This window comes from Lissotriton vulgaris, chromosome 2_1 (genome assembly GCF_964263255.1).
Source record: "Lissotriton vulgaris chromosome 2_1, aLisVul1.2, whole genome shotgun sequence".
In the NCBI taxonomy this organism is placed as follows: domain Eukaryota; kingdom Metazoa; phylum Chordata; class Amphibia; order Caudata; family Salamandridae; genus Lissotriton; species Lissotriton vulgaris.
In genome coordinates, this window is record NC_141687.1 from 1,672,236,875 (window position 1) to 1,672,250,758 (window position 13,884).

A 13,884-nucleotide genomic window follows, 5' to 3' on the forward strand; every position below is an offset into this window, starting at 1 on the left:
GTGCGAGGAGGCTACGCCATGACGAGCCCAGCTCGTCATGAGCGTGGAAGGGGTTAATAAAAAAGTTAGAGAGGAGCGAGAGGTAAAAAGTAAAAAAAAAAAAATTAACAAAGCAGTGGGTAGCAGTCTGAGGTTTTATGGTAACTTGCAGAGAAAAACAAAGTTTTCATGGTGGAGAGTACGGAGCAGTGAAATCGCGCTGACCCACTAACGAGAAAGAGGCGGGTCGTTGGAGGATTGTCATGGAGTTAGGGAGGAGCCCAGAGAGCGGGGCTAGTTATGATGGGCGTCCAGGAATGTGGAAGAGGTCAGGGGGAGTGGCGCTATGTGAATCCAATGCACTACCTTTGGAGGAGGCGGGTCCTTTATCCCATGGGCCAGCTGATGTGACTGTATCAGGCAGCAGCAGAGAGTGTGGAGAAATGCCCGCTTATATAGTACGAGTTGCAGCCTTGAGCCAGAGGGAAAAAGTAGGCAGTTTGTAGAGTCTGTGGAAACTAATTTGAGAGGTGGGGCGGAGGAGGAATTATTTGTGAAGGTAAGTGGACAACCCCCCCAAATTGGCAGGAGAGATTTCTTGTGAGAAGAGGAATCTCTATAGCATGTTGGAGGATAAAGTAAACATGCTGCACTCAGACAGTTTCCAGGACTTATGGAAAATGTAGTTCTGCACACATCGTGTAATTTTGAAGAGCTTGGAAATAAAAGTACTGTCAAGGCATCAAGAGACAAATTGTCAAAAAACACAAATTTTACACACAATGTTTTTGATCTGGGGCAAAATTTCTGGAATTTAGAAGTTGAGAGAAAAACAGAGCAAATGAGCAAGGACAGAGGAGCTACTTTCAGAGGTTTTAAGGGGATACATGTAGAGAAACAGACATTCTCAAGTGGTTGAGGAAGACAACAGAGGTAAGACAGGACAATGGGTATGGGTGGAGGATAGGGATATGAAATTTACAAGGAATAATAAAGATAATGCAGGTAGAGAGCTTGGCACTGCAGCACATTCAGGCTAATTTGGCCTAAAGAATAGGACGACAGTAAGACGAGCAGATGCAGACTGTCAGAACAGAATAGAAACCAACAGAGCATGAAGTGGCTCCAACACGTTGGTCAGAAGAAAAGAGAAGGTCAATAGTGGATTGTCCATCAACGGAGCAGTTGAAACAGAAGTCAGCATCGCAATCGAGGTTGTATGATGGAGGAGTTGGGGATGGTGAAAGACCAGGTCCGAGTGGTTGTGGTTATAAAAATGATTATGATGAGAATTTGGATTATGAAGCAACAGTAAGGAGGAGGGCGATTTGAGAGAATGGGAATGTGAGGAACGCAAGAAAGGTATGATTGGAAATAAGGGGATTATTGGGTGAAAATTGTTTTTAGTATCTTGCAAAAGTCTGGAGCGGACCAAGCAATTATACAAGAGGGAAGGAATTGGAATCAACAGACATGAGAAGCTGAAGAAACTCAAAGTTGGTCATCACAACTGACAACATGTAGGGCATCATGGTGGTCAGTGTTGGGGGGAGCACTGATAATGGTACTACAGATGCAAAAAGATCAATTGGAGTGGAGGGGGGATAAGTTGGTTAAGGATTGTGGAACAGACACACAAGTGGACAATAATGTTCTTAATAACCCTCGAGGAAGAGGATCCCCAAAAAATATAATGTGCAATAAACAGATACAAAGTGATAAAGTGGAAAATAACTATAAGCGTGATAACAAGAAAGATGGAGAAGAATCTTATACGCATATACATAAAAGGTTGCTATATATAGGTATTGCAATGCCTTCAAGTTCTCACTTAGAAAAAATAAAAAGTAGCATATGGAAGCATGAGTTCATAGATGTATCCTAATTGTTACACAGGGGCATACAAGCAATAAAAGGCTTCAAGGAAAAGGAGGGGGAGTTAGCTAAAAGGTCAAAGGTCCCATACACAATAGAAAATTGGACATCATTATTTTTAATGTATGCAAGTATATATTGTGAGAGACATCAGGATAGAGCAGTAGCAATTTTAAAATATATGTACATTGTACTGAAAGCACAAAAGCATTTTGGAGGATATGTTTGGTTGCGCTACGATGAGGAGTTCAGGGCCAGGGTCAGTCTAAACAATGATGAGCCATGGGGAGACGTCAAGGCTTCCTGTTGCAAAAGTACAAGAAATAAGGTAATTTTTGCTCTCAGTAATCGAGGGGGAAAAAAAGGGCGCAGCTCAGGAAGAGACAAATTAGTAGACTACATTTTTCATGGCGAGTAGTCAGAATGGGAAGGACATTTCGAAGACGTACAGGTCTATGTCTGGAGCTTATGTACCTCACCACAGGATAAGAAATTTCCATGGCTATTAGGTCGAATCTGGGTATTTGGTTCAAGTTTCTTGATGATTTCAATGGTGTTTTGTTGTATTTTGTGATGAAGACGTTATAAGGCAGGTTTAATCTGATGCTGCAGGTTTCAGAGGTTTTTGTATATAATGGTATGGTTGTTGTTGCACAAAGAGCACAAAAAGGTTATACTGTGCCCATGGTTGACACATGGGCACAGTATAGCCTTTTTAGAATTATTCCCTTTAGATGTGGCTTTATACGCCTTTGGTGAAGAATTCAGAAATAGGCCAGTTTTGTTTAATGTGGACAATATGGCAGTAGTAGATTTGGTAAACAAGCAAAAAGTGAGAGATTTGAGAATATTGCCTTTATTAAGAGCCTCTATACTGAAATGTTTACAACTTAATAAGAAAGGTTTAAAAAGGGTTGATTAAGGAATAACAGAGCAAAAAATTGGAAACCCGTGACTTTTGACCTGTTGCAGCAGTTATTACAGTAAACTTTGTTGTTAAAATGAGTTTTAAAATGTATTATTTAGGTTATGTCTGTTGTGGTTTTTCTAGAGCGCCATTAGAGAGTCTGAGTTACTAGGTTTGAGAGGGCAGATAGGCATAAAAAGTGAGTAGATCGTTTTGAAACACAATAGATTATGGAATTGTTTAACAACATCTAAAACAGATCAATTGGGAAGAGGTAATTGGATATGCTTAAGCAAGAGTGGGATTGATGGTAGCTGCCCAGTATAGGAATGGCAACATTTTCAAAACAGATTAGGAAGTGGGAAAATTGAAATTTTCTGTCATGCAGATGGTAAAAGATTTACTAATGCAAACAAATTAGGGATATTAAGAATAGCATTAAATCAATTAAGAAAAGATCCTAGGCATTCCGCAACACATTTTAGTATTGGGGCGGCAACTGAGGCTGCAAAACTGGGTTAGTCATGGCCAGAGATAAGGATTAGGAGATGGAAATCAAAATGTTACGAGCGATACGTAAAAAAATATTCATTTATTGCATTCAATTATGCGAATTCCTTTTTCTTTTAATTTTGGTTATGTTAATTGTCCATGGTCTGTAAAAATGATTACCTGAATAGTGGAACATTACAGCAAATTTATGGCCACACTCTTGGACTCCCAAGTACCAAACATGAGATGGTATGGAAAGGAAAAAGTGAGATGTGCTGGGGGAGTCGGCTGCATATTTTAGCTGAACTCTGCTGGATAAGAGGACGCCCGACTATGTTAATAATTCTTCTAGGTGAAAATGATTTAGTCCAATTATCTGGTTTAACATTGATAAAGCAAATGAAAAGTTGCCTTATCGGTTATAAAAAAAATCAAATTGAGGAGGTATAAGCTTAATATGGACGAAATTGATATCACAAAAGCAGTGGTGTGGAGCGAGGAGTCATGCACCAATAGACAAGGCAAGAAGAAAGTTGAATAGGGCAGTGAGAGTTTTTTGTTCCAACATGGGAATCACAGTATTGGCTCATGGATATTTAACTGAAAGTGATGGACATCCGTTTCATTCCAACGGGGGTTCATTTATCACAAATGGGGGAAGCATACTATTTGTTGGAAATTCGGGAATTGTTTGCAAAAGTATGGAATGAGAAACTCTGGTGTTTTAGCAACACATTATGAGTCCAAAGATATAGCAGCAGCTTTTTGTGGGGGCAGGAAAACTCTTCAGTTTTCCTGTGTGACTTTTTTTTAGGGGAGGATGGTCAGAGGACAGAACACAGGGGAGGTGAAGAGTAAATGTTGTGGCTTTAACCAACACTAGAGCAGATCGTTTGGAGATGCTTGATGGGGGGTGGGGGGGGGTCATGAGACTGGGGAATGCAAGGAAATAGCAGTGAATCAAAGAAGAAGGCAAAAAGGTGGAAGAGCATTTTTTTAAGCAATGTTGAGCAAATTGGGGAATTAAAGGGTGGGGGGACGTTTAGACTGTTTATGTATAAGTCAGGTTGAGATATTTACAATATTTGTATTTATGAAGTTATGCTTCATACCTGTCTTAATAAAGTGGCCTTCTTTGCTAATAAAGAGAGTGGTATGAGATGTATTGTGCCAACAGCAGCGGAGCTAACGCAGAGGTTCTCGCCCCTCCAGCTGCGAGCGGTGCATGAGCCACATAAGGATTACTGACTGCTCTCCTGCTACCATGTGCTGCACACACTGGACAAACACTGAGAAAGTGGCCGAGCTTCCTCCTCAAGCTCGCCTTTTTGGAACACTAACCAAGGGGCGACATAGGCAACCTGTTGTCTGTTTAATAAGGATTTCTCTTTGCCGCCAGTGCACGGTGGTTAGACTATCGTGGGAACCTATCAAATTACCAATCAATATGTGCAAGGCTGCTGCAGCACTGACAGTAAACCCGAGAGGTGTAAAAAGGACCCGAGAGATGCACAAGGGGCTGGTTACTGTTTCTCCATAGGGAAGCAGTCCTTTAACCCAGTGCTATTTTCTAGCCCTTTTCACAAATCCTGTGGACTTGAGGAAAAATGCAATAGTCAGCCGGCACCCTCAGGCCAAGTAAAATATAGAAGTAACCCTTCTTTGCACAAATGGCAATTAATGTTACCAATTGCTCAACCTGTCCTACATCGCAGAAAGGAGCTCTGGACAGCTTTCTGAACCTGACCTGAGTGGTTCGCTTGAAAACAGAATAAAGATAAGACAATTGCGACATCTTGATTTGTGGTATCTTCCCTTGACCCCTTACTTTTCCACAACATGGAACACTTTCAATTGCAAGGTTCTAAAGTGACTGTGAGGCATTGAGGGAATAGTAGGCGTTGTGAAGTGGGCTCATGCTGTGGATGAGATGTGTAATAAAAACTGGAATGGATCACAGTTTTTTCTCCATGATTTATGTTATCTCACACTGACGAGGAGAATGGGATTTAACCTTTCAACACCCCAACAAGCTGTTCGAGCCGCCGACAGTCCAAAGAACAACACGTGTAACAAACACCATGAACATAAATCCAAGTACAAAATTGAGTTCCTTGAAGAGGTATTTAGAAGAGAAGGATTGCCAAGCTCTCTTCTCTCAGATAATGGGGTGCAACTCTGTTCTGGAGACATGCAAGAGTACCTGGCGAGTAACTGTACATGGCATCGCCTTGGTGCCCTATATCACCCAAAAACAAATTGGTTTGTGGAAAGGTTTGATAAAACTTTAGAAAAAGGGATACATTTAGTGTGGCTCACTGGTTAGAGGCGGCAGACCCGAGAGCAGAGGACGACCCGGGACCAGGGTTCGATTCCCGGCGCGGCAGGTTTCTGGACCAGGGTCAGCGGACTCGATAATTCTCTCGCCTCGGTGCCCACTCTGATCAGCGATCACACTCGGCAACTCTGGGCATTAGCTTGCCTCATCTTCACTAACGGCCCCACCAGACCGCCGGGGATGCCTGGTCTCACCCTGGAGATACCCATTAAGGGACCATCTCTCAGGGAAGCCAGGAAGGGTTTCGCAGCGGTCGAAGCGCCTTGGACCCTACGGGTAAGTAGTGCGCTATATAAATGCCTATACATTTACATACATTTAGCTAGAACCAACAGCCTAAACTGGAAAGAAGAAGTGTTCCATAGGTGGTTAGCCTACCTTTTAACTCTGAATCAAACTACAGACAGGACTCCCTTTAAACTGTTAAGAGTAAGAATACCCAATTCAAAGTTAGTTCCGGTTTGGATAAAGTGGCAGAAAGGGTGGGTAGATATAGACACTGTGCAATCCTGGAGACAGAGTTAATACTACAAACGGGAAGGAATAAAAATGAAGGAACTACCTGCTATGCAAACAAAATAGTGTTAACAATAACAAATCCATGTGCAGAAGTGTTGACAGACACACAAAAGTTTGGGAGGACGAGTATGTCTTGGGAAGCGTTACTCACAGAACAAGTAGTGGCACAATTTCTCCACCTAGTTATCTAAAAGATTATGTCAACAAATAGCCAACAGACCCGTTGGTTGTTTATCCTTCATAACTTCCTCCATCCCTGATGAGGGATGGAGTTTCTTTTTGCCGAATGTTTACCTTCTATGACAACTATTGTTATCGAAATATTTTCATGTGTACCCTGGCTTTTAATAAGGTTCTTCATTATTTCAGTAGGATGGGAAGGGGTGTGGTATCTTGATGTGTGGTGTCTTCCCTTGACCCCTTCCTTTCCCGCAACATGGAACCATCCCAAATGCAAGGTTCTAGAATGTGAGGCTTTGAGCTGAAAGAACAGGGGGCACTGCAAAGGGGACTCATGCGGGGGATGGGGTGTTGTGTAATAAAGACTTGAATAGATCACGTTTGCCGCTCCATGATTTAGGTGGTCCCACAAGAATGAAGTGGGGAAAAAAATACAATTCAAAGTTACAATGGACTTATTTGGTATTGAGACTGAACTAACTGTATAGTTGGTATTAAGATGAACCCCTCTAAAGAAGATTTAGTCAAAGACCACATATCCTTGTCGAGAAGTGGTGAGAATCTGGCATACCCGATACAAAGTTGCACCATCAACTCATTGAGTATGCATAAGCCAGATTCCCTTAGAACAATTGACTAGTAATCCTACCTGGTGTACGAAGACATCCACTGGGGGGTCAAGACCAGCCCCATCGCTGCTGGTCATTGCTAGGAAACCAAATCCCATACGGACATTGAACCACTTGCAGACGCCCGAGCCCCGCGACAGGGGCTCCCCGTCTTCACCCTCGGGCTCTGGTCCGTCTTCTGGCTCATCGAGGGACTTTAAGCAGCCTCCTGCTGAGGAAAGAGGGGGGTCAGCAGGGATGAGGCTACACAACCAACTTAAAGTAACAATCTCTTTACTGGTGTGGAATGAGAGGAGACATAATGGTCAGTTTGAGCGTTTGCCTAAAATGTTACTTTGGAGATGCGAAGGATGATGGTGTATTGTGGTGGCTATGTTGAGGATAATGGTTGCTTTTGAGTGATGTGTCTGGCGGTTAGTATGGAGAAGTGTAGAGTGATTAACTTTGGGGTGTCACATTTAGTAGTTAAGTTGGAGATGTGTCTTGTGGTTACTTGGAGGTGATGTGTCTAGCAGTTCATATGGACATTGTACTTAACTTGGCAATGCACTTTACTAGTTACTGTGGAGATGCAGTCCGATAACATTGCACTGGGGCGTTGTGCCTAATGATTATGTTGAACGAGTGTTGAGTAGTTATTACCAAGATAGTGGAAAGTGTGGATATGTGGTCTGATGGTTGCTTTGGGGTTAGGTGGTATTTCTAGCAATTAATATGGAGATGTGGTCTAATTGGGAAGTTGGATAAGTGCCTAGAAGACATGGTATAGGAGAAGTCCCAAGGAGACATGACCAGGTGCTTAATTGGAGGTGAAGTGTGCAGTGGCGGAATAGGGTAAGATGAGGCCACAAGTTTTCAATTGGTTGGCTGTGGAATCAGAGAATATTTGATAGACAATGGGGTGAGCCTGTGTCCCTCAGACCTGGGTATAGTTATTCAAAAAGTACAGTGGTTCTGTCGGGTATAACCACGATATTTCTTTTTATCATAATTTTAATTTCAAAGACAAGTTATTTACTGCAAAAAGCATTCAAGGGGAACACACAACAAGGATTCAGAAACCACAATTGAATCAGGTGTGCATGTTTTATGAGAATTTCATCATTTTGTTTCACATATATACAAGATAATTATGCAACAAAAGGCTGCCAACGGTGTGAAAATCAAAGTGAATTGTGATCAAGTGACATTGCGTAAGCAGTGGCAAGTTGAGTGCATAGTATATACAAGGCGGTTAAAATATGTACATGTTTGTAAGAGCCCAGGGTAAACACCAATACAATGGCCCTGTCGCTCTAATTGCTTTCAATGTTGTGCAAGCAGGGCCTTGAACTGAACCAGGAGATTGTCGACGTTTCAACCCGATATGTGCGATAATAAAGCATCAGGTGGGTCTTCATCAGGACTGGAGTTGGGGAGTGGCAGCCTAACAATAACCGGAGCAATTGTTAGGCTGCCACTCCCCAACTCCAGTCCTTGTTGTGTGTTCCCCTGGAATGCTTTTTGCAGTAAATAACTTGTCTTTGAAATTATAATTGTGATAAAAAGAAATATTGTTGTTATACCCGACAGAACCAATGTACTTTTTGCATGTGGAATCAGAGGAAGCAAGTTCTACTTCCAGTTTCTCTACATGAAAAAAAAAATCATGAGAAAAATCACTATCCCCTAGTTCCTACAATTGACCGCAAAGAAAACTAAGCACCTCTTGCCAACCCTGACATCTTTAAACTAGCTCTTAACTGATAAACACATTGCACACCTAGGATGACATGTGCAGGGCCACTAGAATCATGCTGCAGAGGAGGGCCATATTACGTGTCCGGCTTGAGTAAAATATGTAGTAAGAAAAAGCAAATTATACGGCGTTATATTGCACATTTTGTGATGGTATTACTTCCTTATTTTGCCATTTTACACTTGTAAACAATATCTGAGCATTGCTTGCACCCAATTAGTACCAGTTTTACCCCCAAATAAAGCAATAAGCAACAGAAAGGTGACCAGTCAACCTTTACAAAGGGCCTTCCACTATGCTGCAAGACGTGTTGCTGCGTTTTAGTAACTTTTCAATCATTTGAGCGAGAAGCGATTTTTTGTTGATATCTGTAGATTATGCAGTAGATGATAGTTTATGTGACAAAACTAAAATTATGCAAAAAACGATGTGGCCGCACAGTTGCATAATTCCAGTGGCCCTGGGCATGTGTAACATACAAGATGGCACTCGATAGCACGGCAAGTTATTTGCTAAACAACTCGATGTCCTAGGGAAAAATCAAAATTCCTGAAACAAAGGAGGACAGGTGCTTTAAATTCCACAACACAAGCAGAAAAAAACTCTCTTCACAAGCCATTCTCAGGGACAGCACAGAAGATTTGGAACAACATTGCACTGCTCTCAAAGGTGCCTTTATTCATCATGGTCAAGAGAAGAATAACAATGTCTACTGCAACGTTGAATCAATACCTAGCTCCCCGCCACTACTCCGACTCGCAACTGTAATCCAGGATCAACCTACATAACTCTACCCTGGATTACATCCCTTTTTACAAATGAGGAATAATATCCACTTAGAGCATCACAGGTGTGTTTATAGTGGTCTTGCAACTCTACTGTATCAACCTGCTTCTCTATGACAAGTAATATTGGTACAAGTGATATAACGTGTACCCTATAATGTGTATATATATATATATATATATATATATATATATATATATATATATACATACACACACACATATACACACACACTCTGTATTCTCTTCATTCGACTTAATGTGATCCGTAAAATACAACCCTCTAGTAAAAAATGAAAATCTACAGGGTGAGTGAAAAGCTCTAGCCATAGGTTTGGTGAAGGGTTCACATTTTTAGGGTGATGCGAGTCTACAGGTTAAGAAGACACGAGCACCCCTCGATATGACCTGCTATATGCAGGCTAAGCAGAGACCATCAGCTACATGGCAAAGAGACTTATCTATAGGTTACTGTTTCTGGTGTCACAATGGGGCAGGACATGCAGGTTTTAGGTGTTTAGTTAGTCAAAATCCACACTGGTCTGTTAATTAGTGGCCAGTTTATCAGGTCTGATCTGTGAACACTCAACAGGGGGTAAATGTAGGGGATGCGGTGCTTATCGCATGACTCCAAATAAACCCCAAATCTACAGGTTAAGGATAGAGCCTGGCCCCCACTATCTGAGTGAAATAGATCTGCTATCCATGAGCTAAGGAAAGGTCCCCTCAGCTGTTTGTCAGAGACAGCCCAACCTACATGCCAGAGACGTCTCATTCTACAGAGGTTAAAAGAGCCCGCCGGCGCCGAGAGAGGTGAATACCTGGTGTGGGAGACATTTGGTCGTATTGTTGAACTGCTGAATGAAACTAGGAATGCTGTAGTCGGATCTTGGATTCCTGCAGGTCACACTGTGTGTGACGCGTGGCAAATGTTCTGCTCGTTCTCCTGCACCTTGCCCGATTATCCACAAAATAAATGTATTAAAAAATGTTGAGAGTTGTATCTCTCTCAACGCTTGTGTTGCGGAGGCTGGGCGTCTGGAGTTGCGTGCGCAAAAAATCAGAGGCCTAGCGCGGTGATTTTAACGATCGGGTGCAATAAATACAGACTAGGTACAGCAATGTGACAGGTGAGAAGTATAAACTGTGCTATGCAGCTCTCTGCCATCCGCCGGTGTGTGCTGGCATCGCATGGCATCTGCATTCCAAGCCTAGCACGCCCAACGCTGCCTCGTGTCACGTGACGCCGTCAGCGTTTGTACTTCTGGGTTTTTGAGCTCACCTGTACAGTGTTAAAAGCGAAAGTACAATCCCCAGCAGCTACAACAAGCCATCGTTAGGTTGTCTAGAAGGCCATGACATTAACCTACTAGCTTGCCTATTGTTCTCAGCTTCCTACCCTCCTCCCGGCTTCTAGGCCCTTGCCAATCCAAACTCGAGCGAGGTACTTCAAAACTGGAAATGTCACCCATCGTTGTTAATGCCAATACTACCCCCAATCTCCCAAGGAAATGGTCGTGGGACTCCAGTAATCGACTGCAAACGGCAGCAAATGCCCTTCTTGTTCGGTTGACCAGATCTTAAGAACCCAAAACCGGGTCATTTTGCAAAAATAGAAAAAAGGACTACAATTTCACATCATCGGAGTGGTGCATAATGACAGCTCTAATCAACAAAGGAACAGAGGACACAGAAGAGGCACTAAAAAAATGTCATTTTTGAAACAAACATCCTAACTGTTAATTAAATTGCTTACTTATTACAGCTGCTAACTAGCACAGCTTTAGAACACCTTGAAAAAAAAAAGTGCCTCCATGTTTTCAGTCGACCCCCTTAAAAACAGGGCAAGAGTCAAATATCCCGAAAACTGCCGGAGCAGCTGGTGAAAACCCGGGACTGTCCCTGCAAATCCTGGACCCCTGGTCACCCCGCCTCGTGTTAAAAATACACTCTCCCATCTAGCGGCCAGAACACCAGTCAAAAATAGGTGCCCGCCAATTCCCACGCTTAAACTTCTCCAATAGCTCATTCTGCATTTTTCCCGACGCTAATCTGTCCTACATCCCGTATTTACAACTCACTCTCTTAAAGAGACCCCGTCAAATTATTTCGCCCTCTCCTACATGATGAGAAACCCGTGCGCCAGAGCGCTGAAGGTACCAAGCAAGCTACAACCCCTGCTCCCACCCCAGGGCCGCATACCTTGGGCATTAGTGAGTCCCAGCTCCATGTGTGAGGACCCCCGTGGCGTGCCCTACTCTGCTGCAGCCACACTGTCCTCAGCCAGAACCCAGAGCTCCGGGTCAACGGGACACCGGTTCCAGGCCTGGGCTTCCTTTTCACTCGTCATTGCCTTCAGGTGTGCCGCCGCGGTAGAAAGACCCGAGACTATAAATCCCAGAATGCACGCGTGTGCTGGGCAAAAAGCAGGTTTCCCTACACCGGTAAGTATCCACGTACTGCAGCGCCAAACTGACACCAACAGGAGGAGGAATAACACGTCTAGCCACCGGTGCTGGCACTAGTTTCAAAGAAGGGGTGGGTTGCTGCACCCCGGAGTTCCATACCCAGGAGTCAATAGCCAACACACCGGGCCCACCCAGGAGCACAGTGCCCGGCCTGGACACTGCCAATTAGCCCTTAGACAAATGGCGCCTACACACCCCAGAACAACTACCAGCATTCGCTCTGGAGCTATCCATGCATCTTATCATACAGACTTCTACAGACCCCCCAAATCCCGCCCGCGCATCCCCTTTGAGCCCAGGTTCCATAGAGATGCCGCCTCTGGACTCGTGCCGGCCCGCCCGAATCCACGACTGCTTCCTTACTTTTCAGTAACCCCCCCCCCCCCTCTTTATCAAGAGTTGGTCCGACCCAGGAGACTCCAATTCCCCTAGATAGGCACCCTAACCCACTCCAGGGAACATTCACGAGCCCCTACAGCCATGATGGCCACACTGACCCATTTTCACTTCAAGCAGCTTTTATCCCCTCCTCCCCCAAGCAAATATAAGAAGACACTGTAATTAGGACTGCCCATGTACTGTATCACCCCTCCCCCGTAACACGTAAAGAGACAGCTGGCCTTCACCGTGTTCGAGACACTCCATGCCCATCGCAGTCCATGTAGGAAACGCTCAGGCAGTGCCCGGGACAGGAAGCACGCACCCCTTTCCCAGGACGTATGGGCATACATTTAAGACTTAAACTCCATTCTCACTACAATAATCAACATGCCCTCCCATTGGATAAATACCAGCCCCCCAACCCCTAAATAGAGATTGTCCCACCCATGTACCCCCAAGAAGTCGGAGACCCTCACCTGTGTGTTGGTTGGAGACCGAGCCCATCCTGGCCCTCTGCAGCCCGGGCCTTTCCCAGCTCTCCCCCTCCACAGCCTACGGGCTCTCCCAGCGCCCCACCCCACACCACTGAAAACCTCAGGCCAGTCCTGATCACATCTCCACCGGCACAATGGAGGGGGAGGGGGGCCCGACTCTGAAAGGATCCCAAATTCAGCAATACAATGGCAGGCTCCTGCCCTTGCTTCCTCCTCCCGCCCCTTCCTGGACCAAGCAGACCCCCCTCCCCTCATCAAGCAGCCACTAGAGCCCCGGACATCCCAAAATCACTCCTCGGGCCTCGCCACACCCAGAAGTAGTTGACACCCCAAAAAGTCAAGATTGCAAATAGTCCCTTTCAGATAGAGAAGGCCCCCAACGAGGCAGGACCCTCTCCCTGATGGCTGCACACGATGCATCTGATCTCTACATGCTCCCCAAACCTCATTTCGCAGATGACGTACACCCAGTACATGCGTACCCCATCAACCAACTGCAATACATGCAGAGCGCCCACCTTCTGCCGTACGGCTTTGTATGAAAGCACCCAGACCTATTGGGAATGCCGTCTCCCCACCTCTAAAAAATAGCCTGCTGTCATGCTGCCTTTTCTTTCAATGAAGCCCCCCCCCAAAAAAAAAATAGCCTGCTGTCAAGCTGCCTTTTCTTTCAATGAATGCCCCCCCCCAAAAAAATAGCCTGCTGTCAAGCTGCCTTCTCTCCTAATGGATGCCCCCCCCCAAATCCCCCCCGATGCTGGTCCCATGAGCAGTCACCTTCGGCCATGCTGCCCCCCTTGGGGCTTCTTTGCCCTCTTCAGCTCAGGAGCCCCTGCTAGACGCCTTGGCACGCAGACCCCCATGGACAATGGACATTGGGGGCATCCTCATATCCTGGGTGTCCCACGCCTTGTGCCCTGCCCCTCTTTCCCTGTCGGTCAAAGGCACGTGACGACGGCCCTGGGAATAATCTCACATTCCAGGGGTTTGGGGTATCTCTGGGTGGGGGCCTGGACCCGGCCAATCAGGGCCCAGAGGCTACCTGTCAAATCAGCAATGGATTACCCCTCCTTTCCTTGCCCCCTCCCCCATGGCTCCT

At 44.9% G+C, this 13,884-nt stretch overlaps 1 protein-coding gene across 2 annotated transcripts in view; it reads right to left on the reverse strand.

The window, feature by feature from the left end:
• Positions 1–12,795, reverse strand: part of LIN28A (lin-28 RNA binding posttranscriptional regulator A) — a 134,721-nt gene extending 121,926 nt beyond the window's left edge. The window contains exons 1-2 of one of the 2 annotated variants that reach the window (XM_086958909.1): positions 12,768–12,795; positions 6,940–7,130 (exon numbers count right to left, since the gene is read on the reverse strand). In XM_086958909.1, the coding sequence (XP_086815035.1) occupies positions 6,940–7,130; positions 12,768–12,795 (219 nt within the window). Of the gene's footprint in view, positions 1–6,939; positions 7,131–11,644; positions 11,673–12,767 lie in introns of those variants that run through there. The other variant, XM_086958910.1, reaches the window with a different exon arrangement.
• Between the last annotated feature and the right edge of the window lie 1,089 nt (positions 12,796–13,884).